The following is a 27,359-nucleotide window of genomic DNA, read 5'->3' as shown; positions in this document are numbered from 1 at the left end:
TTCAGTTTAGAATGTCAACAAAACTGTAATCACAAAAAAATCCCTTTGCAGCAATTATTTATTACAGTGCAACAGTGGTGCCAAAAAGGACCATATGCTGTTCTGTGCTTTAATTAACACAATCTGTAATTAGTGTGACTACTACGTGTACCAGTTACCATGGAGACACTTAACCTGGGCTTTTCTTGTGAGCAGCTGCTGCCCATTTAAGCTTTTTCAGATAACACTACAGAGTTTTTTTTAATTTTTAAAGAAAGGGGTTGCATATGTAATGTGTGGTCACCTTTTGTCATAATTACAGATTTCATACCTTCTCAACTTCTATATTCGCATATCTCACCATATAGAGAGAGCCAACAGTATGCTTCTCCCTGTTGGAAGTCGTCCATTTCAAATGTTTTGTTTATGCACAGTGACACATGCTGCATGATGACAGACGTCACCATCTCCCACTGGATAAACAGCACCCTGACAGACCAAAAGGATGGCACTGTTAACAGCAGCACCTGGCAGACTGCAGGATTGTGGGAGATCTCCTTGGGGAGCTTGTTCCAGCTCGCAAGTCTGCTAATTAAGAACCCATCTCCTTGGTGATCTTGCAGGTTCACTCTGTACTGGAGAGGCTCAATGATATCCGCGTTATGTCGATGCCCAAGGGATCAGACGGCTGGCTGAGCCCCACAAAAGGCAGCTGTTCTGGAAGGCTCATCCTCTATCAAGTTCAGACATTCCACCTTCTGTATCAATTCCACCTCAGTTCATTCCAGTATCCCTCCATTCCATCACACATCATTGCAAAACATCCACCCATTTCTCCACCTATGCCCACTCCACCCCAACTGAAATCCAGCTTCATGCATTCCACCACACCCCTTTTCATTGTCTCCACCCAATCCACTCAACTCCATTACACCATCTTCACCAACTCCACCCCACTTCATGCCACTGTCTTCACCCATTCAATCATCTCCATCTCTATCATGTGCCTGCAGTCTACTATCGATGCCTGCTCCACTGTCTCCACACATATCATCATGTTGCCTTCCACCGTCTCTGCCCACTGTCCTCGGGCCCGTTTTACAATCACCTATGAGTACAGAACTCTGAGCACTGATTTTTCTGGACTAATCTGTACCAAAAAAACAAATCACAGTCTGCTCCACCCAGCTTTGTGGCCACTAACTCACCTGGTCAACATAGAAGGCAGTTCCAGCCCGAATCTCCCGACGCTGTTTCAGGTCTGTCTCTGTGGTGTCCCGGGAGAGAGCTACATACTCCACCTCCCTCTTGGTCAGCTCCTGCACAATGTTCGAGAAAATAGTCTTATCTCTTGACCTCCAAAAAAAGGCTTACATTTTACTCCATTTAAAAGGATTTTTATCAACAGGTACATGCAATACCTTACATAAACAAAGGAAGATACCAATAATATAGCTGAAATGCTTGTATGATGAACACATTACTGATGCTATAATCAACAAACTTCCCGGCCACGTACTACAAGCCACAGCGCATTGCCACACACAACAAGAAAACCCTACAATCTTGCACTATGTTAGTTAGAGCTGGAGAAGGACATTTATTTTATTAATAAAACTATTAAACTTGACAACTATCTGTAACTCCTGTATACCTCATGCAAGCACAGAGACACAGACCACATAAAGACATCATTTTAGGTGACAGATCAAGGCTGTGTCTGCATACCAGGTACTGCATGGCGATGGAGCGCCGAAGAGGACCTGGGGGCCCAATCAAGAAAACATCCTGACCCAGGAGGTCTTTCTGCATGATCCAGCGCAGGTGTTGGGCCACAGTCTGCGGCATTGTGTCCATCACTGTCACAGCGAGATACCACATCCGTGAGCATCCTTACATTCAGCAGCGCGAAACACCTCCAGGAAATACATTGTGCCACATGCATGACCTTCAGCAGTCTATTCCTACGGGTTCATCGTATTGCTCACATTTTTTCCATTTAATGATTGCAAATATACATGCTACCATTTAACCAGGGTACACCTCATGCGAAGACACTTTCGCAAATAGACTGATCCACAGCTTTGGTGGCAGACGACAGGGAATCACACTAACGGACAGTGAACGGATATGAATGGTCATACTGTGGTTGACTGGTACGAGCTCCGGGTTTCTGGGAGGTTTTAGCTGGAAGGAAATTTCCCCGATTTTCACAGTGCCACCTATTAAAACAGAGAAAACAAAGAGCAAAAAGCAGGTGCTGTCGTGACTTGGGTTGTTATGCAGTCTGAAGGTCCAGCGTTTGAATCCCGCTCCTACTGCAGCACCATCACGAAGGTGTTACTCCGACACTGTACGAATTCTCAGCTGTATGAAAGGGTAAATAACTGACATGTTGATTAAAAACTAGAAGCTGCTTTGGAAAAAAAAAAAAGTATAAGCTAAAATTAAGGTTAATTATAACATAAACAAGGAAAAAACAGAGTCCGAATGACCATCTCTGTCCTACAGACACTGACTGGGGGACAAGAAGAGAATGTCTGTAAGGTTTTACTTCTGAAAGTACACTTGGCAACACAGCAACGTGCCCCCTTGATACACAACTACTGAAAAATTAGTGTTTGAAAATATGACCGTACATATGTCCTATTTATTTAGATTGGTCACTGTATTGTAAACATGGGGGGGGGGGGGGCAACGACCTACTGACCCCAATAACCTATAATCATGTGGGTAAGTAACCTAACTGAGAAATTAGAAGAGTACAATACTCCGCGTATTTAAATTAAATAGATGACTTGCATTCTGTAAAACTTTTACCTGACGACGTGTTAAGAAGCTTGACCTCATCATGGGTTTTACACAACCAAGCCCCTCTCCCCATGACAGGTCCTAAAATGTTGCGGATTCTCCTCGTAGCAGCAGCCGCCGCTGTGCCTTTAAATAGAATCCGCGACTGCATCGTTTAAATATTTTTTTCTACCACAAGAAAAATAACATTATTCGCCCCGTTTGCCCGTCGCTGACTTCATTCGATAGCTACCAGCCGTCACCGTTCGGCGTTCCGGCGAGAGGACGATAATAAATGGAACACCCTGCGGTCCGACAGAAATAACTTCCGGTGGACCACGTGTCCGCAGCACATTGCGTTCCCACGCAAGGCTGTACTGTACTGTACTAACCACTGTGATAATCAAATCAAACTTATGTAGCCTCAGTACATGTCACACACGTATAGGTACTAGTGCCGTAATAGTTTGTCAGGTATCGAGAGGATCAAAAACAAATAATATTAGAAACGGCCCCCCTTTGCACCTAGTGATTCCAGGACAGGGTCCGGACCCCCGCGACCCTGACCAGGGGAAGCCGTTAACAGAAATGAGTGCGTATATAGGTACCACTCACTCGCACAGTTGTCTCAAGCGGGGTCGCAGCAAGCCGGAGCCTAACCTGGCAACATAAGGTACAGGGCTGAAGGTGACACCCAGGACGGGACGCCAGTTCGTCCCAAGGCACTCCAAGCGGGACTCGAACCCATAACCCACCAGACAGCAAGTACAGGACAAATCCGCTGCGCCACCGCACCGCTCACTCGGTATCATAGTAAATAAAAATAAATGTAATCACAGTGATAATTTAGAACGTTATCCTTTATTGAATTTATAATGAATTACGCAGAATAAACAGCACAATAAGGAACCATAAAGAATCCAGAAATATCATAAAACGTATTTTAAAGGTTATATGACTTCTAAAGATTATTTAGGGGGTTCGGATGGGGAAAAGAAAGACACAGAAATAACGTTTATGGTGAACGATTTATTAGAACACTAAGACCAAAAAAATAAGACTCCCAGTCCGAGGACCCCATTTCTTCCATGAGCTACGCTTACAACCAATTTCCCCACTCTACCTAGCACCCGCAGGTTTTCTTTTCGACACCCCAGCAGACACAGCCACCCAATTATTTTCTCCTTAAGTGCCCCCAGTGGTTACACACACATTTAACATTATTTCCCATAATGCAACTATTTACACAAAACATCTTCCCCTCTAAATACCAGTAACGCGGGTCGTTACAATATGTTAACATTACTTATTTAGTCTGGATTCCTTGGTGAGCTCACATCACTTGGACAAAACGTGTGAAGGTGTTTTTACTGTAACAAGGCTGTTGATCTCTGAAGTGTCTCTGTGAAATATGTCTGAGCTCAGCAGTGAAAAGAGAGTTGAATCTCTTAGCAGAAAGGAGTAACGCGTATATTATGTAGTGGGTAGTGCTACTCCCTTTGCACCACATAGTCCGAGGTTCGAGTCCCACCCCCAGCTGTAGTACCATTGAGCTGTGTACCTATTCTTAAATTGTCCAGGTGTGTAAATAGATGAAGAAAGGGGAACATTTCAAGTCGCCTTGCAGGAAAGTGTTCGCTGAATGATTAAATCTGTGCTTCCGAGGTTTCCTGTGGTCAAGTGACATTTTAAGTAGTACCATCTGACCAGAACGTTTAAGGGACAGTAAGAAAAATTGCGTTTTCAAAATATATAGGACACCGAAGAATAGGAAGAGACAGCACTGGCTGGTATTTCTACTTGACAATTTAACTCGCTTTATATTCAAACCCAGAAAAGACACCACAAATTTACTGTATAATTCAACAGATTTATTTCATTTGTGCTATGATTTTTGTGCCAGCCTTGCTTCCTTGACTACAGTGATAAAATTATGAAAGCAATTCCGGTGCTTTTCGGATTCGAGGAGACGCTTTGCTGGCTGGAAAAAAAGTAAGAAAAATAATAAATAATCCTGTCCCGGGGTTTTCTTCTCCTTTTTTTACCCTCTTTTTCTTCTTACTATTATTATTATTAACCACGTATTATTAGACCTCGTAGGGAAAGTAAGATTGAAACATGCAACAGAGAGAGGATGCTAGGGCGATTTATTATACAAATACCTTGAAATAAGTGCACTTAGATATTCACACTACAGTTACCGCGGTTTGAGACGGAAGTTTTTGACGTTTTTGACGAAACCGCTCGACGTCGTTTTGAAGTACAGAGAAGATACTCTTTCGTTGCTCACCCGACTCTTAGGAATATGAACTTTTTGCTGGGAAGATAAAAAAAAAGGCTGATCAGGCCGCAGAAGATTGTTAACGACGGGGTGGGGGTGGGGATGGGGTGACGTCACCGCCCTCGTGCGCTGCCCCTTTCGCTGGAGGGTGGCGTTCGTCACGCGGCGGAGGTGCTCGGCCGGCCCCTCGAGGACGCCGCGCGGAGGGCACGCGGCGCTGAGCGCGAGAAGGAGGCGCGAGGTGGGTCGATGCGCCCCGTCTGAAGCGTCGCGCCGCGCGCAGTTCCACGCGTAGACAGTGAGGGGGGCCGTGCGAACCGCGGAACCTCGCGGGTGTTTCTCTGGGGTTTTTTTTTTTTTTTTGTTCTTCTTCGTCGCTTCGGAGCGCAGCTAAGTATGGAAGAGGAGCAGCAGTTTAGCCGGAGCCCCGTCTGGGAGGAACTCGTGGTGAGTGTTTCGTTTTCTGGCAGTGTGTCCAACTACCAAGTCTATATATATATGTCCAAGTTATATATAAATATAGGTATAACATACTGCCCGTGTGTGTGTGTACGCGCATACGCACACGACATATTCGTAGCTGAGTGTCGTTACATACACACATGATGATCATAACTTACGTGCAGCCTTGTGGAGACCTCACGATATATAATGTTTTCTTAGTCTGTTATTGCTACAACATACAGCGCAGTATAATAATAATTCAGTACTGGATGGGGCAGGATCATGCTAGAAGAATTAGATTACATTTTTTTGCTCGCAAGTCTACTGTTTCTTTTACCTCGCCTCAGTAAATCGTTCGTTGTCCGCTGTCTCGTGTGACTCGTGTGAAAGCTGGTGACAGTGGCGAGTGTGGAAGTGGTGTCACTTGTACTCTCAGTCTTTCACACCCTGCTGCCCATGATTGACAATGACGAGGCGGTGCGGTTCAAAGGGACAGTAAAGGATACTATGTTACTTTCTGTGTGTTTAGATCTCTGCGATGCTGGACACGTGGGATTAAATGCGCCGTGTTGTGTTTATTAAACTGTTCTTTTTACGTGCAGACTGCTGGAGTGTCGGTGATACCAGAGATCCCCCCCCGCCACATACACACACACACAATAAAGTTAATTCCAATTCTGTTTATTGCAGTTTTGCTGCGATTCCGGTTCACCTCTGACAGAAATGTGTCAGTTCTGATCAGTTATTAGACACATTTTCCAAACATTTTCTTAGTAAGGATTAAAAGGACAACTTTGCACATCAGTCCCGTTTGAAGTCTTTCGAAGTGCTTGACACTTTTACATTCTGTAAATGTAAATGAAAAGGCACTGTTATACTTTGTATTGATCGTAACCCGGTGAATAGATGGGGCTGTTTTTCTTTAGCGATCATTAATATAAATGAAGCTAAATTATCCCCATTAATCTACCAGTTAAATGATTTTTACATTTTATATTTACAACGGAAGAACATGTTTTGGGATTTTAACATTAATGTGAAGAAGCAAATTCTACATGTAATAAATTAATAATTAATAAACCTGCTCATCATTCTACGTTTTTTAGTACGCAGTAATTATTCTCGAATTATCTAGTGACAGCATGAATAATTGCCTATATTTATTACAACCGTAAAGCAGATTATGTGCACAGCTCTCAAGAAATTGATGAAAAAGGACAGATAGGTTAATTTACCCAAGTAATGTATTTTGGCCTATGTCACAAACAGTTTAAAATAAGATAAACCGTAAAACAGTGTGAAATGTAAGATTATTCTAAGGTGCGTTGGACTCGTTTTTATGCAAGGAAAAGGGGATGTAGCTCAGTGGTAGAGCGCACGCTTCGCATGTGTGAGGTCCCGGGTTCAATCCCCGGCGTCTCCAAGAACTCAAGGTTTTACTGAATCCTCGTCAGAGGATCAATAAAGTATCTGTCTGTCGATCTAAACTGTCTTTCTGTGATTAAAGAAACTGTTAATCTTGAGGCTGGAGGTGTGATGGATGAAGGTGAATATGTTTTATGAGTTACATGAAGTCCGCATGTTAAATGTTATTAGGAATGGAAAGGACACATACTGTAGGACACCGAGCGAAGCAGATGGCCTGGAAAAAGTGGACACCATACTTCTTAGGTGACCTGGTACCTCACCCACAGTATAGCTCATCAGTAGGGCATGGCGTGACCTTAAGCCTGGTAGACTGTTCCAGAACATGTTACGATAATGCACTTGGGGATGCTGCATCCAGCACTTTTGCGCTCCGACCTTAGGTTTGAAGCCAAGATACAGTTTCCTCTTCGCTTCCTGGAATTGAACACTCTGTTTTTCTGTGGGACTGTCCGAGGCGACGTGTTCTTTATATTCGTATTTATAGAACCTTCATATTTCCGTGCGCAGCTGTTTCTGGGTCTCGGTGAGCAGCAGCCCGTGCTGTGCGTATGCGGTGCGATTTGGTTCGAAGCCCCTCTCTACAAGCAGCCGCTAGGGTTTGCTGCGGAGATCCCCGATCCGGTGGGGTGACACGGCGGAGGCAGGGTCCTCACAGCCCCCCGCGTCGGAGGCGTTGCGCTCCGTGGAGACGCAGCTGCGCCGGGAAGCGCCCCTTTGCCTTTCCTTCCCCTTTCCGTTAGATGCCCGGTGCGCGGACATGACAGCTGTGCGCGCGCTCAGCCGGGTAGGTTAGAAGGGGCACGAGGAGACGGCGCGGAGGGGAAGGGAAGGGAAGGGAAGGGAAGGGGAGGGGGTGAAGATGGCGGCGAAGAGAGGCGCTCTGCTGCCGGAGTCCGGCTCCCGCGTCCCGGGGAGGAAGGGAGCCCCTGTCGGCGGCTCGACTGACCCGGAGCGCTGCGGCTCTTCTCCCCCCCAGGATCCGGACAGTGAGAGCGCTGGGATCCAGCCCCATCATCATCATCATCAGCAGCAAGGGCAGCAGCAGCAGCAGCAGCAACAAACCACGGGGGCTAGTGTCGGGGGACCGGCGGCTGTGGACGAGTCTTCAGACAGCGAAGGGGAACAAGAAGGAGCGCAGAAACTGATCAGGAAAGTGTCCACGTCCGGGCAGATCAGGAGCAAGGTAAGACCACCTGGAGGGAGGGGGATGCGCAGCGCGTGCGTGCGTGCGTTCGTTCGTTCGTTCGTTCGTTCGTTCGTCCCCACCCTCGTGCAGCGCGTGCTTACCGACCAACTGTTGATACATGATTGATACATTGCTTATGCAAAGCGCTGATGCATTGATACATTGTTACACTGGTGATATGTTGATATGTGACAATGTATCTACTTTTCATGTCCCAAAATCAAACATCCGGTATTTTCTCATGGAGTTATATTTTATATGTATATATTTAACCTAGTCGAATAAAAAATGTGTGCGAAAACTGCATAAAATATGCATAGAAAACAGATGGCTCATGTTGAAGCATCTAAAATTCTTCATTCCAGTTCTGTTAGTTCAAAGAAGGGGATGTACTACATTTTTAATGTTAACGTACTAATATTTTAAGAGAAACAAACGTCAAGATAAGCGGCTCCTAAGATGTTCAAGATAAAAGAAATGCGTATAAAGGGAAATTGCAAACGCAAGAAATGAGTTGTGCTCATGGTTTTACTTAGAAGAATTGTAGAAATGTTGAAATATGTCAGGCGCTTGAAATATGAAATGTGCCTTACGTGGTTTGTGTGTGTTATTTCCTTGATGGCTTTTAAAGATTTAAAATTTAAATTTAAGAATACAATATTGAAGAAGTAATCTTTGACAGTTTGTCTGACATGATGGAAATATCGTGTGTGCGTCTCCGCTAAAACCTGGTCTCTCAAAAACTCAGCCCCTCTGTATTTTATGATGCAAAAAGAGCAGTTAACGCGAAAGCCTGGACTGATTTTATTGTGCAGTAAAAATAAACCCCTTGTTTGTATTTATATATAGTACTGTATATTTTTAAAAGAAAGTGACTCGCAAGCCCTAATTCTGGAGGCAAATGACCTCCAAATATTTGGAAACACCACATAAAAAGTATGTCAGTTTTATATATTTTGAAAGTGTTTTTCACTATATTACATAGACAAAAAAAAATAAGCATCTGTATTAAAAGCATTATATTTCCACACTGCTTTGGCAACTGATGTGTTTAATTTCTCAGTGTCAAGTCATGATTTCTTCAACAGGCCATTTACTTATTTCCCACATACTGCATTTTGCAATAGATCATTAACATTGAAAAGAAAGTACCGAAGTGTCACTTTCCTTCATAAAAGGTTTTCCAAAGAACGAGAGCAAAGGGTGTGTGTTAGTGTTCGCAAGCCATTCTGATCACATGCTCGTGGCCTTGTTCCACTTCTCCACGCAGGAATAAAGAAGTTCTTCTTTTCTAACCATAGAAAGTCACTCAATTATTGACCAAAGCTTTACACCAGCTGCATTATTAAAGAGGGCTATATTTAGATTTACTTCCCCCCCAGTGTGGAAATGAAATAGGGTGGAGCATCTTTGTAATGCTAATGATCGGTTCAAGAGGGCAGTACCCGGTACTTGGTTAATTGTCTCGAGGTAACCAGCGATACTGCTACCCACAAGCAGTTGCCGGCTGTCATGATACTCGTTTTATTTTCGTCACATCAGCTAAATTGTGTCGTTTTGCATGTCAGACTTTGCGTGTTTTCCAGGAAACCTCAGGCACATTTTACAGGTATTTTACAGCAGTGTTTTACTCAAATGCTCACATGTCCATGAAGCACAGCCAGCAGCAGCAACGTGCGTCAGGCGTTGGACTTGTGTCACAGTTCTCGGTTTAACCGTTTCCGCTTGAAGCTGGTTCACGGCCTTGGCTTTGTTCTTTAGCTCTGTGTGTGTGTGTGTGTGTGTGTGTGTGTGTGTGTGTGTGTGTGTGTGTGTGTGTGTGTGTGTGTGTGTGTGTTACCTTACTGAATAGATGGTAGTTATTTTAAACAAGCTTAAGATTGTGAGTCACTTTTGGAGAAAATTATATGCTAAATGAATAAATTAAGGCATCGCAGCAGTTTGCTCCTCCATATAGTGTAAGTTGTGGGGTGTTGAATTCTTGTTGTTATTTCAGTTGTTTATTTCGGAGCAGCTGGTTTTGGAGGTTCCTGGTTTGAATCCCACCTACTGCTGTAGTGTCCTTGAGCAAGGTCCTTACCCTGAGAGTGCGCCATAAAAAAATACCCAGCTGTATAAAAGGGTAAATCTTTGTAAGTAGCTTAACATCGTAAGTCACTTTAGAGAAAAGTGCCAACTAATTCTCACACACACACACAGTCTGAAACCGAAGTGGGGTCGCAGCAAGCCGGAGCCTAACCCGGAAACACAGGGCGCAGCCCTGGAGGGGGAGGGGACACACCCAGGATGGGACGCCAGTCCGTCGCAAGGCACCCCAAGCGGGACTCGAACCCCAGACCCGCCAGAGAGCAGGACCCAGCCAAACTCCCCCGCGCCCCCCCAGCTAAATCAATTACATCGTGTACATCTTTCTCGAATTTAACACACAGAAAAGACTTTTTCTCAAAATTTGTTATGTCTGTTATAAATTGGCTTTTCACAAAAAAAAAAAATAATCCATAACTATTTTCTGTCAGCTTTTTAATTATACAGGTATAAACAGATGCATCAAAGAGATTTTTTCTAAAAATTTCTTTAAATCCATCTAAAGTCCATGTTGAGCTTTTCTTGGAGTTGCTGTGCTGTACCGAATATGGTAATACAATATATTCCGCTGATTTCGCTGTACCCATGTGACTTTTTCCCCGTAAAGCAATTTATGTCAAACCAAATGGCAAGAGCTGACCAGCAACCACTTGGTTAAAATTCAAGGTCCTTATCCGCCGCTCCACCTACTTGTCCCTCAGGACAGGCGTTCTCTTGTTGGCATTTGTCACTTTGGCACAGTGTGGCCTTTTTTGCCCATCCCCCCGCCCATCTGCTTTCCAGGTGTAAAAGCAGGGGCTGGGAACAAAAGGGGAGTATTGGCAGGGACAAAGCTGCTAGGCATGAGCGTCCAACCTGTCGATCTCTTCCCCTCCAGGGCTGCGGCAGGTAGGTAATACGGTGTGTTTGTGTGGTGTATGGCGCGCGTGCTTGTGTGTATGTGCACAAGGAGCATCTCTAATGTGTGGAAAGGTTACCAGAGAGTCATTCCAGTTCAGTGTTTGCTCCATGCATCCTCACCCTGCCTCGCGCCTGGGGCCTCTGGCACGGTCTCCGCCCGCCGCCTCCGCTTAGCAGCCCAGAGCCTGTGTATCTCTGACTGCGAGAGCTCAATGAATTTTTTTTTCTCCCCCCACGAGTTGCCAACTCCATGGCAACCACCAGCCATATCTTCATCTAGCTAATGGCTTCAAGGAAAAAAAAAACTGGCTCAAGCTGCTTTTTTAATAACACCGCAGACCGCCGAGAATGACCCCCGCCGGCTCGGCCGGCGGCGAGGGATTGAGGCAGAATGGGCGTCCCTCCGGCCAACCCCAATCAGCGATACGTACGGAAAACGGAAAACCTCCACGTATTGTTCCGTGTGCCGCCGTCGCCGTGGACCACGGTTATAATGTACAGTACAACGGTTTGCTTTCAATCTGTGAAGCGTACATCATGTTTGCCTTGTGATGAAGACAAACAAGGAGATGGCAGAAGTAAACATTCTCTGTTTTTGTCCGCCCACGTTATTTGCCTTGTCATATTTTAATGTTTGCTGTGGATGTGTTTCTCTCCATGGAACAGTCGGTGGGTCCCAGAGAGTGCCGGGCGTCCTGGGCGTGGCTCCATCTGCTGATCTGTGGAACGGGGCCTTCGCACAGCCCCGGTTAGACACCCCTGACGTAGGTGTGCGAGCAGCGAGGCATTGCGTGAGGTCCGTGATCCCCGCTCTTGATCCAGTGACCAAAAAGGCTGACCGACCGGCGTGGACATGATTCTGGGTGCCTCCAGCACTGCGATGGCAGGATCCGTGGCTGGTTCTCGAACTTGATCTGAGTAAACTCTTTTTAAACCCTTGCTGAACATCTGCTTAACCTGATGTTAAGCAACATGATGGTGGAGGAAATCTGTTTGTGGTGGAAAAATCCAGAAGGCGATGTGTCTTTATAATTTGCATGAAACAGCCCCACTTCCAGTGATGCAGCGAATGCATTTGATCCACAAGCAGCTCCTCTGAGTGGATCTCCACCCGCTTGGGTAAGACACGCAGCTAGTGCGGTGCAGAAGCGGAGGAACGCGGCTCTCAAATCACACGGACGCTTTTATGACTTCGGTATCTTGATAACGTACCGTTTCTGCCGGCTTCGCACGACAAGATCCCGGCTCCGTCGAATGCAGGGTTTACTTGCATTTACATTTATTATTTATTTAGTTTTTTTCCCAAAGTGACTTACAGCTCAAAGGCACTTACAAAATGAATGAAAATATGAAAATGTGAGGATGAAAACATATGTCCTGGTGAAACACTCCCACATCGCGTCGAATTTCCTCAGCGATGCACAGGAGTTGCTGTCGTTGACATCGTCGCAGGAGGCGTCCCCGTAAGGTCACTGGCTTCTGGAGCTGACGCGCGACCCTCGCTTGAGGAGTTGAGGTTCTAGGGTGCCGTTGCTAGGAAACGGGCCGCCGACCTTTACCCGCACGTCGCAAGGACGTCGCATGGATAAATGCTATTCGCCGCAGAACCTGGGAAGCGCGTTGCCTTAAGTGAAACACTTAAGAAAAGCCCCGTTCTATACTTTGGCTTTGTGGAGTTCTGCTTCTTCTTAAACTTGTTACTTCTGATCTGGAAAGGAATGTGCTTGTTTGGGATTGCATCCTCTGGCAGTGTGTCATCGCTCTAAGGTAATTGACAGGATCCTCCTCCAATCCTCCCAAACAACGCCGGTAATGGGCTGTCGTGTTCAGACGGGCTCCCGTTTATGAGCTGAGCTCCGGTATCGACCGCACGCCTTGTGTAAATCCTGGAAATGTTGCATCGTGCAAAGTCAGCGTCTCCTCCTGCTGTCTCAGTGCACCCGTTTGCTCCAGATGTCCAGGAAGGCATTACCGCGGTCGCAACCGCGCTGCTTCCCATTAAGGCGGTGACATCACGTCCAACGCCAGCTTATCTGAAACGCTAGACTTGGGACTTCGCTGTAATGCAGAGAATTAATGTTTGCTAATGATGCAATTACCTTGAGCTCCATTTAACAAATATAAGGCTAATTTATGTTCTATTAAATATATCGGCTTTCGTAATTGTAATGCATCTCCGTATGGGGTTACGCCGTTGTCCTTCGGCTTTATCGACGTGATAAGATTAAGCTGCGCAAGTGAGGAATCTGATTGTTCCATTACAGGGCTCGTCAAACGTTAATCGTGACACCGCGCCGCCGCTGTCTGGACTCCGTGTCCGTCGGCCCGGAGACGTACGACCGGACAGGAGCCCTTCCACGTTATTGCCGGTTGCCTCTTTGCCCCCTGCTCTTGCTCGGAGAACGTCGATAGAAAGCGTTCAGAGGCAGAGGCTGTGGGGTCGGGGGGTGTGTGCGTGTGGGGGGGGGGGTCGCTGTTACCGAAACACAGCTGTGAGTTTAAGCAAGACAGAAAACCGAAAAGTCAGTTGTGCCTCTGCAGTCATCTCACGCCGTGTGGGTTTAGAACCCGGGATTTGCCCACGGATTCACTCTTTCGTAATTAAAAATACTGCATAAAATAAAAACAGGTGTCCGGGTGATAGTGAGGTGATTGTGATGGCTACCTGCCTGACTGCTCGTTGCTTCCCTATATTCAGCATTTGTGAAATGCCAAAGGTTTTTTTTTTTTTCTTAGAAACAGTGTATTTTTTCTGATATTTACATGGTTAAAAAAAAACACTGCAGTGAGTGGTTCAGACAGCATCGGTAACTAGTCTCAGTTGTTTATGACAAAGCAAGAGACTACAGTGGTAATATAACAGTGTTGTATGTCCTAGGTTTGCAAATTCATATTTGCATTATTTGAGGTGCCGCCTTGACCCCGGGGTTGCAGCTTCGAATCCCACCTCTGGCTGTAGTACCCTTGAGCAAGGTACTTACCCTAAATTGCTGCAGTAAAATTTCCCAGCTCTATAAATGGGTGAATAATTGTAAGTTCCTTTGGGGGAAAAAAAAAAAAAAAAAAAAAGTGTCAGCTAAATTAATGAATGTAAATACATGATAAATGTGAAGAAATGGTGAAATACAGTATGAAGCGCTTCTTCAAACTGAAGGACCAAGTGCGAATTCAGAGCATGTAAAAGGAAGAGGAGCCGCAGGCAGGATCGACTCCTTGGTGATGCCTGTCCGGGCTTTTGTGTTACCGCGGAGTCCTGGCTCCTGGCAGTTTAGATGAGGTGGTTTGGGGGGTTGGGAGGACGCGGCGATGATAACATCGATGCAGACAATCAAAGGGATGTCAGACAATGGCTCAAATTCAATTAAACAGAACTGCCTCTGTGGTCTTTAACTCGGTATTGCGCCGAACTCCCCCGCTAATGCACGGGTGGGACCCTTCTAATCCACTGCTTATTAAATTAAGGATGTTCAAGAGTGGAGATGACGCTCCAGGCCGTGGCCCTGCTGCTTCCGCTCCCTCGGCGCTCTCGTTTTCCCCTCCCGCCTCCCGCTCTGCCCGCCCACTCCTTGACCTGCAGTTCCTTCCGAATCCACGCTTTCTTGAGTCTCTTGCTCGCTTTCCCACCTTCGCCCTTTCTCTCTCCCCTTTCCTGCTGTCGAACCCTCGCTGTGCTCCCCTCCCTCTGCTTGCGCACTTCCTTCGCCTTGCCTTTCACACCCACGCAGGCCATCGGGCCATGCGGCGCAGACGTGCTCTTCTGGAGCATCCAGAACCCGGTCCGGTCCTCGCCGCTCTCCTTCATCTGGGAAGACTGTGATCCAGCGGTCGGGGGGTTGAGGAGCGACCGGCTCCCCGGGAGGAGTTCACTGGTAATTCATCGGCAGCGTCTGGTCTAGCGGTTTGAGCCACTGCTTTCCGCTCGAAGGTCTCGGGTTTGAATTCCATCCCCGCAGAAACAGTCTTGATCAGGACCATCGGCCCTGATTTGCTCCACTAAGAATTATCCTGCTGTGTAAATGAGTAAATAATAGTAAAGTAGCTTTGTGGTCAAACTTAATACTGTAAGTTGCTTTGGATAAGAGGGTCAGCAAAACGAAAATAATCACAGTAATAATGCAGCTCCGCACAGTGACACAGAGGGCGACCGTGAAGGTGTGATCCAGGAGAGATGATAGGTGGTAGAACTGAAGAGCACATTATAATGGGTGGCACGGTGGCGCAGCAAGTAGCGCTGCTGCCTCACAGCGCCTGGATGGTGTTGGGTTTGATCCCCACTCAATCTGTGTGGAGTTTGCATGTTCTCCCTGTGTCTGCGTGGGTTTCCTCCGGGTGCTCTGGTTTCCTCCCACCGTCCAAAGACACAGGTTCACGTGAGTGCCACAGAGGGTGTGTTCCTCTGATGTATGGATGAGCGACCCAGTATAAGTAGTGTATCTAGCAGTGTAAGTCACCATGGTGAATAAGGTGTGTGGGCTGATAACACTACATAAAGTTCATTGGAAGTCACTTTGGAGAAAAGCATCTGCTAAATAAATAAAATGTAAATATAATGTACAGCACACAAGATTCCACTGTCAGCATAAACAGTTAAGGCTTTGCACCGGTCACACATTCTGCTATGCAGTGGAGCCACGACTTTCGCAGGTTTAACTTCTGCAGATTTGATTTTTCGCGAGTTTACCATCAATAATTACATGGGAATTTTTCCGGAGTTTTGCCAGCTACTGCGGAAAATCGCAGACGACGCCCGCAGCCTAGAAAATGTAAAGAAAACTAAAAAAAAAAAAGTTTAGCAAGTCATAAATGCATAAAATATATGTATTATTAATCTATTTCATCATTTACTAACATAAATACAAAAATCACAAATTTATTAGAAAAGTTACATTTTGTAAAAAGGTTTAGTGCGCTAAAGATCTGCGGACTACGCACTCTGTTTGGGGGACACCCTGCATATAAAAAATACTGTTACAGTAGAGTGTTTTGTTTTACTTTTTTCTGTTAAACATGGTGAAGAGTATTAAGAGTTAAGCTTTGGGGGCCATAGACATATTTGCGGTTTTTCCACTTTCGCGGCGGTCCTGCGAATGTGGACGGCCGACTGTATATCCCAGAGTAATTTATTATATTAAATATCTGTCACCAATTAGAGCTATTTATACCGAGCCCCTCTACTATTTCCAATTGCTCATATTACGCTACTGACATATGCATGTACACATCCCTGTAATTGCGCCATTTGTGTCGTGATTATTGTATTTTCTTCAAATTTTGGTCCTTTAATTTTGCTCTTTTAAATATGTTTGCGCAGCGGGTTTGGCCCGGGCCCACCGCGTGGCGGGTCTGGGGTTCGAGTCCCGCTTGGGGTGCCTCGACGTGAGGCGCCGTCCCGTCCTGGGTGTTTCCCCTCCCCCTCCAGCTTTGCGACCCGTGTTTCCGGGATAGGCTCCGGTCGGCCGCGACCCCGCTCGGGACGAGCGGTTGTTCCTGGTGGTCGCTTGCTTCTCCGCGTCGGATTCCTCGCATGCGCGAACGTTATCCGTCCATCTTATCTAATCTTCCCTCGATCGTACCTCCTCTCTCTTCTGGTGGTGCGAGGATCTCCACGAAGGGCGGAGGAGACGTCGCCCGTTAAACCTTCACGTACAACTTGCGCGCGGTGTTCCGCACCGCTTCCTCCCAGTCAGAGCTCATCTAAACTGTGCCCTCGGTCACGGTTACGGAGTCCCGCGTCATTTACGTTCGTCGTGATTTTCTCCAAGGTAACTTAGAGCGTTCGGCTCTCTGCGTCTCCTTCTTGGGCGGAGCAATTTTAGGGCAAGTACGCTCGAGGGCGCTAGGGTAGGAGGCGGGATCGGAAGCCGCGAGCTCTAAACCCGCACTCGGACGTTCTCTCCGAAATGACTCCTCCGGCACCTCAGCTGTTCGCCAACCGCCGGGAGGCGTCCGCTCGCAGGGAGGGCCCGCGCGAAAGGGGTAACGGAGGATTATTTTAACGACCCTTCCCCTCCCCCGCTGCCCTCTTGGCATCCAGCAGGCTGTCGGTTAACCCCCCGCTGCCCCTCGCGTTCGCCCCGGCCCGGCTGACAGCCGTAATCGCCACCTTGTTCCCGGCAGCCCGCTGAAACAATGGCTCCGTGTCCTCGGAGATGAGAAAATTGCGTACCGACCGGTGACACGATATAATCCCTCAGCCACTTCTTCCGAGTCCTTCCTCGCAATTTTCGGCGAAAGCGATAACTCTCGAGTTTATCCCTTTTTTTAAAAAGATGTAAACTCGTTTATTTTTGTCGCGTTAGAGCCCAGAACCGCAGCACCTTTCGAGTTGCGCTTGTCGCAGCCGGACGTACGATTTTTACGGTTTTTGCAGCCGTGGTCGTCCCCTTCAGTTTTTTTTTTTTTTTGCCACATTGTGCAATGAAAGGTGGCTGTGTTTTCCACATTACAATATACAGAAAGTCGTTTTTTTTTATTCTCGATGACACATCCCTGAACAATTCCTGAAGGCACAGCCGCTTCTCACATCTGGGGGCCCTCAGAATGTACGTCCTGGCTTTCGGTAAACCGTTTCCGGACGTTTCCTCTTTCTCAGAGTTCGGCGATGAACCGGGGGACGAGGGTGATCCTGGGTGTTTTTGTTTCGTCCCTCGGTAGAACGGCACGGGCTCTCGGTTAGAAACTGGAACAAGAAATCGGGACACGCTAAATGTGGCCTCGCTCCCTTTGCTGAACGTGACCAAAATGGTTTTTTTTTTTTTTTTGTTTGTTTTTTTTTAGGCGATGCTCCCTTTTTTAGCTCCGAGCCGCGTCCCAGCTGCGCGGCCTGCGGCAGGAAGTCCGCGGGGCGCCGCGAGCTGCGCCGCGAACGCTGCGTCCGCTCTCCTGCGCTCTCGAAAAAGGCTTTCCGGGGGTCTCTTCCGCTAAAGGCTCGGTAAAAGCAGCGGCGAGCGGTCTGGAACACCCCTCCCACTTCGCCCCTAGAGGCCTGCAGCTTTTTTAGCCCCACACAATAAAAGGAACTCCATCCCCTTCTAAGGCAAGGCTTTGCGAAGCCCCGCCGACTCTGGATCGCATGCTGGATCGCATCCTGGATCGCATCCTGGATCGCCCTGAACTTGCGGACGTACTCCCGGGCCGGGCGCCCTCCCGCGTCACGGGCGGGATAAATCCGCGCCGACCTCGGTACCGCGGGTCGTCCGCGGCCCGTCGCTAGTTCATCCGAAGGCCGCGTTAGCACGGAATGTGAGCGAAGGCAGAGCGCGGACATAAAGACCGCTTTTTTCGTGCGGCGTCCCCCGCGCTTTAGGATTAGTTAAGTTGTAAAATATGCGTGCGCTCAGAGACATTATCCGTTTCTCGGAAAAGCAACTTAATGATTCCGATGAGCGGGAACGTGGCGGTTCAGCCGGTGCCCCCTGTGTGGCGGGGGGCCCGGGGGTCCCGTCCCGAATGTGTCCCCTCCCCCTCCCCCTTCGCCTTGCGCCCTGCGCCGCCGGGTGAGGCTCCGGCTTGCTGCGACCCCGCTCGGGACAAGCAGTTGTTGACGATGGATGATTCCGAGAAGACGCGTCCTCGTTCGGATGTCCTTTGGTACGGTCCGCAGTCCCAATCCTTTTTTGCTTTTATTACTGACCGTGAGAAGCGGGACAGATAGTCTGCTTGTACCTGTGTCGCCTTGGCTGGCTTTCAGCAGGGAGCTAACGGGAAAGTCGTCTGTGGTCATCTATCCGCATCGATTCGAAGGGAGATTACCGCGGTGACCGATTGTGCGGCGGTAGAAAGGAAGCGCCTCCGTTTTCCGTGAGATGATGTCTCCGGGGTCAAAGGTCAGGAGGGAGCGGTAATGGACGAGATGACTAAATCATCAAGTCTGGACACGCCTCTGGAGAGCAATGAGCAGAGCGGTTAAGGTCTTGGGACACGCACTATATCCTGGAGGTTGGAGTCTCTGCATAGACCCTGCTGTTGTACCCTCAAGAGAGTTGCTTCAGCTTAAATTTTTGACGGCTGAGTGAATAAGGAGCTCTGATAGGACGAGGGACCCATTTCGATGGGAATAAGGAGCCCGTGAGAAGCGCGAGTGCAGTTGACCGGATTTTGTTCACCAGGTGTTTCGTTCACAAGGTTGGGCAGCAAACCAGCAGCCATGTCTTCCCAGCTCTTCTGCAGCTGTTTCCAGCTGCGGGACAGTTCCACTTTTCTGGCCAGTTTGTGCCATACGGGTGTTGCCTAGGCTGACCAGGCGGACCCACTTTTCACCGGCACTGCGTAGTAAAACTGCAGCGAGCACGGCTCTTGAAAATGTTGGACGATGACTAACGGGATGCTTGGGTTGACCTCATATGAAGACCGATGATCTGAGGACAGAGACGGCGATTCTCGCATTCTTCCACCCCGTGTGTTATTGCTGTGATTGGAGCCTAGCAGAGTTTGTGCAAAAGTGCCGAGTACAAGAACGGGGGACAGAGTGACAGTTTGAACGCCGGTCTTGTTATCGCGCCCAGGAGAGCGCAGAGGTGTCGTCGTGTCCTTGGGGGTCTGCTTTTATGCAGACAGGAAGCCAAATGACTTATTTTTGAGGGTTCAACCTTTCCTAGTTGACAGGAATCCCTGGTTCCTGTCACCAGGAGGGAGTCGGATCACGTCCCACGTGCCTTTTGAGCCCAGGGCTTCGGCATCCACTGCGACGACTTCCCTTCACGCTCTCGCTTAGCACTTGTGTTTCCCGGGAGCATCTCTCAGACGCGGCATCGTCTTCAGCGGATTATGAGAGGTGACAGAGTGTGTGTGTGTGTGTGTGAGATTGTGGGGAAAAAAAATTGTGTAAGAAACTGTGTCTGTGTGTGCTTGTGCGTGTGAGACGGGGAGAAAGCTGTGACGTGTGCGTGGGACAGAGGGAATTACATGGTGTGCGGTTGGTTGTGGGTTTGTGACAGGTGTGCATTGGAGTGTGACCGAACTATGGAGCGTGGGTTTCAAGTTAGAGCGCGTATTGGAGTGTGTGTGTGTGTGTGTGTGAGTAATAGAGACGGTGTGTGTATAGGTGCGTTTACAGATATCTGGTGCTGAGCTGCTCTCCGTTTTACAACAGAGGTAAGAATATGCCCTATTACTAGGCGCCTTCCTGTCGGACCTGGCAGCCAGGGGGTGCGGAGATTGTGGGGGGTCGGGGGGGACATCGTTCGCGCCAAACGACCCCGGAGAGCAGCGCTGCCTGCGCCGAGGGGGAAGCCGCCGCAGGTCCGCGACGTCCAACCAGCAATCCGGACCCAACCGGCTCGAGGCACGTGCCGAGGACAGCTCGCCGAAGGAAGTCCTTACCGTGGTAACTGGCTGCGGACGGGCCGGCTTGCGGACGTAGCTGCGGGTGCGCGGACCGAACTGGTCCGACCGTTTTAAGTCGCGCACGGGGCGGCGCGCGGTGACGGGACAGCCGGTCGGTTCACTTCTGGACGAGACTCCAGATTAAATTCTGGCGTCTTATTTATATTCGTAACATTAATTGCTAATTTGGGGGAAATTTAATGGTCTTATTGCAGTCTTAATTCACTTACCTCCAGAGAGGGATTTCACTCGAGCCACGCAAATGGAAGGATGTAAACATTGTGCAGAGCTCAAGTAACTGACCGTGCCATCTGTCTCGGTCCCGGGGGCTGCTCGGAGACTGCGCTCCGGGTGTCTCTGTTTTCCAGAACCTTCTCGGGGACAGGAACCGTGCGCGCTCCACTTCTCCACTTCTCCACTTCAGCCTCCCGGATCCATATCCGTACGTGTCATCGGATCACTAAAACAAAGGAAGTCGGGCTGCTGATTCTGGAGGAGATTAAAGTCAGCTGTCAGAGTCGTGTAAGGCTGCAAGAGACCGTAGAACAGCTTTCACCTTGAATTTCTTCGTTTTATTCACATTTACTCATTTCGCTGATGCTTTTCTCCGAAGCAGCTGACAACGTTAAGGTACTTATAACTATTTACCTATTTATACACACATTTCTGAACCGCTTGTCCCATTCGGGGTCGCGGGGAGCCGGAGCTTAACCCGGCAACACATTGCATAAGGCTGGAGGGGGAGGGGACGCACTCAGGATGGGATGCCAGTCTGTCACAAGGCACCCCAAGCGGGACTTGAACCCCCACTCCACCCGAGAGCAGGACCTGGTCCAACCCACTGCGCCACCGTGCCCCCCCCCCCTCCTATTTATACAGCTGGATAATTTTTACTGGAGCCATTTCTCACAGCAAGTACCTTGCTCAAGAGCATAACACTCAGAGGTGGGATTCAAACCAGCGACCTTTGGGTCCAGCGCCAACCACTTTGCTACCAGCTGTCCCAACATCGGTGAAAACGCGGGGTTCTAAAAGGAATGTGCAAGCACGCATAGCACGAGCGCACACAACATACGCGTGTGCGGATTTTAGCGATTCGGCGGAAAACGTGTTTAAATCGCAGCCGGCGAGGGGCGGCTGCTTTTGAACGCGGGTCAGAAGTCGGGCCCGGGAGCGACGGCGGGCGTGGGCCGTCCCGGCGCGCGCGTTCTCGGCTCGAGTTGACACAGCTGCGCGCCAGGATGTGAGAGCGAAGCCCGGGTTTCTGTTTGCAATTCTGCCTCCAGCGCTCATATTTCCTCCGCTAAAAATAGCCGCGCTATAGGCCTCTGGATTCCTGTTGTTTTTAAGGAGCGTTTCCATGTTCAAGCTATATTTGTAGATGAATGGGATGGAAGGGAAGGTCCACGCTGGCTTCCAGGTCTCTGTTCCGTGTTTACCGTTGGAAAACGGCGCAGATCGTCTGCGCCGGCGGAAGGCCCTCGGTGGGCCTCCGGGGCCACGCGTTGCAGGGGACGTTGGCGCGTTTCGTCACGGTGCCCCGGCCTTTGTGACTCGGGTTCGGGAAGGGCGGCTGTTTTTACGCTTATTTATTTAGTCGATACTTCTCCAAAGTGACTTACGGCGATTTGCCTGTTTGTACGACGGGGGACTTTTTAGCGAGGCGGCCGGTGACTTCGTGGTTGGAGCAGCTGCCTTCGGTTCCGCGGGTTGCCGGTTTGATCCCCGGTTTCGGCTGTAGGGCTCCTAAACAAGGTGCTCGCTTTCCAAATGCTCCAGTACCTTCGCCCGGCTGCGTGCCTGGGTACCCGCTTGCGGCCCTGCGATGGACTGGCGTCCTGTCCGGGGTATACCCACCCCCCTCAGCCTTGCGCCCGGTCTCTCCGGGGATAGGCTCCAGCTCACCGCGACCCCACTCGGGACTATTGAAATCGATCGGCGGTTTTTAGCGGAGCAAGTGCAGCGCTACGGAAGGCGACGGCTCTAATCGCCGCGCCACCTGCCGACTTTACAAGAGGCCGCGTTAGAAAAGATGGTTCTTGTTCTCGTTTAGAAAATCGAGCACACGCGCACGCGTTTGGTAGAAACGCGCGACTCCAGAAGGGCTGAACGTCTTTGTCCAGGAAAGGGGCGACGCCGCGGTCTTGTCGCTGCTTTTCTGTCTTACGGTAAAACACTCGCTGTGCTATTTGAGAAATGGACATCGACCGTCTGCTTGACGATGTCTTCTTCCAGGCTGGCAGAACCAGACGGAGTAACATGAGTATGTTCTCTTCCAGTGAGCCGTGCCCCGTCATCGGGGGGGGCATGGTTTTTCTCAGCCCTCGGGGCGGGGGGGGGGTAAAAGCTGCTTATACCACCTCAAAGCAGCGTGGGACCGCTTTGGTAATGGGCTTCCTTTCTTGCTGCCATTTACCTTGTCTGCTTTCTCCCGAGCGTGAAATTGTTGTCGGAGCACAGTTGATCTTGGCACAGCTTCCTGTAGATAAACACGGGGGCCGGTTCAGCTCGGCAAGAGCAGGAACAGTTGAGCGCGAGTCGTCCTTCTCTGGTCATGTGCTGCTCTCTAAGCTTGTTTGCTCAGTACAGTATGTGCTCTCATTTCCAGGTAGGAGATGTTGGGTTCCGCATCGTCACTTCTTCTGCCAAGATGTTAGTGTTGACTTCCACCGCTCTCTTAGAATGGTAGCATTTAATTGGATGCGGTTTTATCATTTAGTCGGCTGGCGTTTCGGTCGTTTCCAAGCCGTCCTGCATCTGCAAGGTCTGTGCTGTGTCCCTCTGTAGAGAAATGGCCCGGACGAGAAGCACGGCCTTGGAAGTAGCCGTGACCAGATTTGTCCTTGCGTCCTACCGCTTAGTGTCCCAAGAACCTCGGAGAAGCTCCGGCCCTTGAGAAGCTCTGGTTCTTTGCGGGGACCAGGTCTGCGCGGCTGCTTCGGAAAGAGGTTCTGCTCTCCCTGAGAAACATCCTCTCTCCAGGCAACGTTTGCTTCTCTAAGGCTGAGGAACATCGATGTGACATTTACCGGCAGTGCTCTCACACCCTCAGCCCCAGGCCTTCATTAAGAGCAAAGTCCTCATCCTAGGACAGCCTTCTTTAATCCAATCCCAGTAAGGAAGACTTGACTTGTGAAGCCCTACAGTCTTGGTTGTGTTCTGGGAATTTGGGGTTCAATAGCTCTATCGAAAATTGCCTCCTGCTGCTCGTTCGGTCCTGCGGTGGGTCAACGTCAACATGTCTGTGGGATATTGGCGTAAAGTGACATGAATATGTTATCGTAGTTGTTTAACTTGAGTGCTTTTCCCTGTCGCTTTGCAGACCAGTGTGAAGGAGGGATTTCTGCTGAAACAGACCAGTTCTTTCCAGAGGTGGAAGAAGCGCTACTTCAAACTGAGGGGCAGAAGGTTGTACTACGCCAAGGATGCCAAGGTAGGCCAGAGCGAAGCGGAGGGAGGAGGGCTTTAAGGGCACCTAACCCATTGACTGAGGTCAAGAGCTCTAGTATCTTGCGGATACGGTCCGGTTGAAACCGTGACCTGGAGACCAGTGATGCTCACAGCAGGTTGGCCGTGCAGAATCCTCCTCGCTGGTGGGAGCAGACGCTACGTACTTCCTGCAGTCGTGTGTGTTAGTGGGTGCTGGGTGGGACCTCTGGTCATTAGGGGGATCCTCTTTACACAGCGAGCAGCTCAGGGGGAGAACTGTCTAAGAGGGAAGGGAGTGGATGAATCCTGTAGGTGTTATGTGATGCGTATCAGGTAACCCCCTCATTTGGCCACACCCCCATTTTCAGGAGATCGTACCACAAATGAAGTTTGCTAGACCAAAGGATCTTCTCCAGTGAGTCTGAGTTCATTCTTTCAGGTGGGAAGAAAAACCGGTCTTCAGAACAACTGAAGACCTTCCTTTGCAATGGAAAACACACACACCATCATATCATCTGAAACCGCTGGAGCCGGAGCCTAACCTGGCAACACAGGGTGTAAGGTTGGAGGGGGAGGGGACACACCCAGGATGGGACACCACTCCATCGCAAGGCACTCCACGCAGGACTTGAACCCCAGACCCACCGGAGAGCAGGACCCGGTCAAACCCACTGCGTCACCACGCCCCCCTGGAGAACACACTGTAATATTCAAATATTCCCGAACATATTATGATTTTATATTGACTTCTTTTGGGACACGGTTTATGAGATGCTGTGGCACAGCGTCACTCACTCGGTCTGGAAAGGAGCCTGTAGGTATTTCAGAGAACGAGCTCAGTCCTTTGAAAGGCGAGAGGTTGTTTTCGAAGCCGCTCGCGCTGACCGAACGTGTGGCAGAGAGACGGAGTTCTGTGACTTCTCTAGGACCGCACAGGCGGGAGTATGACGTCACTCCCGGGCCACAGCGTGCGCGCTGGCACGGCCGGCGATCTCCGTCAGATCTCCCTGGCGCACGGCCCTGGAAGACGGAACGCTTCCAACTCGGCCTGTAAAAAAAAAAAAACAAAAACAAGACACTTCAGCGCAGATTTGTACCGTAGTAACTCACAGAACACCAGCAGGAGCTGCATGATGCCGTCGAGTCGGTATGGACCAAACTTGAAAAATGGACGTTTCCAACACCTAGCTGTACCCGTGTCTTGAAGAATTCAGGCTGCTCTGAAGAAAAATCAGAGACTTAGCGAGTTGTTTCTACTTGGTGCGTTGAAGAGTTGTTAAAAAATAACAGTATAAGACAGCATATCATGGCAGGCAGCACTCTGGGTTCAGAGGGGGCGAAGAAGGATGCGCAGGCAGCATTTGTGATGAACATTTATTGGAACACTGGCACACAAAAAAATAATGCTCTCGCTCCAAGGACCCCTTTTCCTCAAGTTTCTGTGCCTTAAGCCTCCCTTCCCAGCCTGCTTAGCACCCCCAGACTTTCTCCCTTTTCTACCAGCAAACAGTCACCCCCTTATATTCCCTATAAGTCCCCCCAATGGTTGAACGCTTTATTCCAAATTTCCCACAATACAACAATTTTCAGTTGACACCTTTTTCCCGCCCAAACTCAGCAATGCGGGTCGCTACAATATTAATTGTAGAATTTAATAAAGACATGAAGAAGTGTTTATGAAAAGCCTTGGTACCGCATACACTCCAGTCTGTAACCTTTACATGCTGCAGAGGGTGATTTTTTCACATCATAAGCTCTGCTGATTAAGGATGAGTGATGCATCTTAGATAAGATGAAAGTCCACTGCCTGTAGGCCGTTTCTTTGGTCTCTGACAGTAATAATAAGAAATTTGTAGTACGGGAGTTTACTCCAGGGGGGCACGGTGGCACAGCAGGTTTGGCCAGGTCCTGCTACCTGGTGGGTCTGGGGTCAAGTCCTGCTTGGGGTGTCTTGCGATGGACTGGCGTCCCGTCCTGGGTGTGTCCCCTCCCCCTCCAGCCTTGTGTCAGGCTCCGGTTCACCGCAACCCTGCTTGGGACAAGTGGTTTCAGGCAGTGTGTGTGTTTTCTCCAAAGTGACTTACAATGTTAAGGTATTTACAGTTAGTTACCCATTTATAGAGCTGGGTACTTTTCCTGGAGCAATTCAGGGTAAGTACCTCGCTCAAAGGTACTACAAGCCGGAAGGAGGAATCAAATCCGTGACCTTTGGGTCTAAAGGTAGTAGTTCTAACCCTACACCATTTGACTAATTCATGCAGCTTTCTATTTTTCACCGGTGCAGTTTTTTTGTAAGTACCTTGCTCCAGGGTCCTACGGCAGTAATTACTGCTGAGGCATAGTCTGGCAACCATCGTATTACCCTTTGCCCCCAGCTAAATTAATATTTAGGTGCTCTGGGAAGGCGGAGGACTTAGGAATGAGTACAACAAGTGTTTAGGTGTCTCAGTTATGTGCTGGACTGAATTCTTTTATGGAACCATAATGGCATTAACATTATTATAATTTGAGTTTATGGCCTTCATCGCAAAGTACAGTCGGCCCTCCAGATTCGCAGGGGTTGGGGGCGCAGGACCCCCGCGAAAGCGGAAAAGCCACAGATATCTCTAGGCCCCCCAAACCTTTACTCTTAGTACTGCTTGTCTTATTTAACACAGAAAAAACACTAAAACAATACACTGCAGTGCAACAGTATGTTTTATGTGTTATATGCAGTATATAGATATATGTGTTTGTCTATCCATGAGGGGGTGCGGTGGCGCAGTGGGTTGGACCACAGTCCTGTTTTCCGGTGGGTCTGGGGTTCAAGTCCCGCTTGTGGTCCCTTGTGACGGACTGGCGTCCCGTCCTGGGTGTGTCCCCTCCCCCTCCGGCCTTATGCCCTGTGTTGCCGGGTAGGCTCCGGTTCCCCGTGACCCCATAAGGGACAAGCGGTTCTGAAAGTGTGTTTGTCTATCCAAAGATGAACAAATTTTGTCTCGTACCTGTTTTTCATCAATTGAAAGTTCTAGATGTGAGTCTTCATCTTGAGAAGATCTGCCAAGCGGATCACTACCCTTGACCCTTTGCGTATGCTTTGATTTTCTGTAGAGGTCAAAGGTCAGCTGGACGTACACCATACATCACCGTGTTCTCCCGCTTTTTTCCAGTCTCTCATTTTTGATGAAGTGGACCTTTCGGATGCCAGCGTTGCCGAATCGAGCACGAAGAATGTCAACAACAGCTTCACGGTAAGTCGCTGTTTTGATTACGGATGCTCCTAGACTTACGATGGTTCGACTTCCGATTTTTCGACTTTACGGTGGTGAGCTTGTGACCGTACTTGGAATTTTGATTTTTTTTTCTCCCCCGGGAAGTGATATGTGGTGCGATACTCTCTCGTGATGCTGGGCAGCGGCAGCGATCCGCATCTGCCAGTCTGCCACGCGGTCGCTATACAGATACCCGCCTGTATCTACGTTGCGTTTTGTACATCCATAATGTGACAGAAACGCTCATCTGTGTCTCCTGCTA

At 48.9% G+C, this 27,359-nt stretch overlaps 2 protein-coding genes and 1 non-coding gene across 9 annotated transcripts in view; 2 read left to right on the top strand and 1 right to left on the bottom strand.

Annotated features, from left to right (window-relative positions):
- Positions 1–3,061, bottom strand: part of vwa8 (von Willebrand factor A domain containing 8) — a 61,009-nt gene extending 57,948 nt beyond the window's left edge. Inside the window, exons 1-4 of one of the 2 annotated variants that reach the window (XM_018745499.2) lie at positions 2,800–3,061; positions 2,124–2,201; positions 1,708–1,838; positions 1,188–1,298 (exon numbers count right to left, since the gene is read on the bottom strand). In XM_018745499.2, coding sequence (XP_018601015.2) covers positions 1,188–1,298; positions 1,708–1,838; positions 2,124–2,201; positions 2,800–2,941 — 462 coding nt within the window. In that variant the 5' untranslated portion in view covers positions 2,942–3,061. Of the gene's footprint in view, positions 1–1,187; positions 1,299–1,707; positions 1,839–2,123; positions 2,202–2,799 lie in introns of those variants that run through there. The other variant, XM_018745507.2, reaches the window with a different exon arrangement.
- A 2,131-nt stretch (positions 3,062–5,192) lies between these two features.
- LOC108929663 (diacylglycerol kinase eta-like) overlaps positions 5,193–27,359 on the top strand; it is a 54,076-nt gene continuing 31,909 nt past the window's right edge. For 3 of the 6 annotated variants that reach the window (XM_029257006.1, XM_029257009.1, XM_029257005.1), the window contains exons 1-3: positions 14,371–14,962; positions 23,740–23,850; positions 26,996–27,076. In XM_029257006.1, coding sequence (XP_029112839.1) covers positions 14,573–14,962; positions 23,740–23,850; positions 26,996–27,076 — 582 coding nt within the window. In that variant the 5' untranslated portion in view covers positions 14,371–14,572. Of the gene's footprint in view, positions 5,498–7,711; positions 8,106–14,370; positions 14,963–23,739; positions 23,851–26,995; positions 27,077–27,359 lie in introns of those variants that run through there. The other 3 variants (XM_029257008.1, XM_029257007.1, XM_029257010.1) reach the window with 3 other exon arrangements.
- On the top strand, positions 6,846–6,917 carry trnaa-cgc (transfer RNA alanine (anticodon CGC)). The gene has a single exon. It is a non-coding gene; the product is annotated as a tRNA-Ala (tRNA).

Source organism: Scleropages formosus, chromosome 12, assembly GCF_900964775.1.
Source record: "Scleropages formosus chromosome 12, fSclFor1.1, whole genome shotgun sequence".
NCBI lineage: Eukaryota > Metazoa > Chordata > Actinopteri > Osteoglossiformes > Osteoglossidae > Scleropages > Scleropages formosus.
This window is presented reverse-complemented; position numbering and strand designations above follow the sequence as displayed.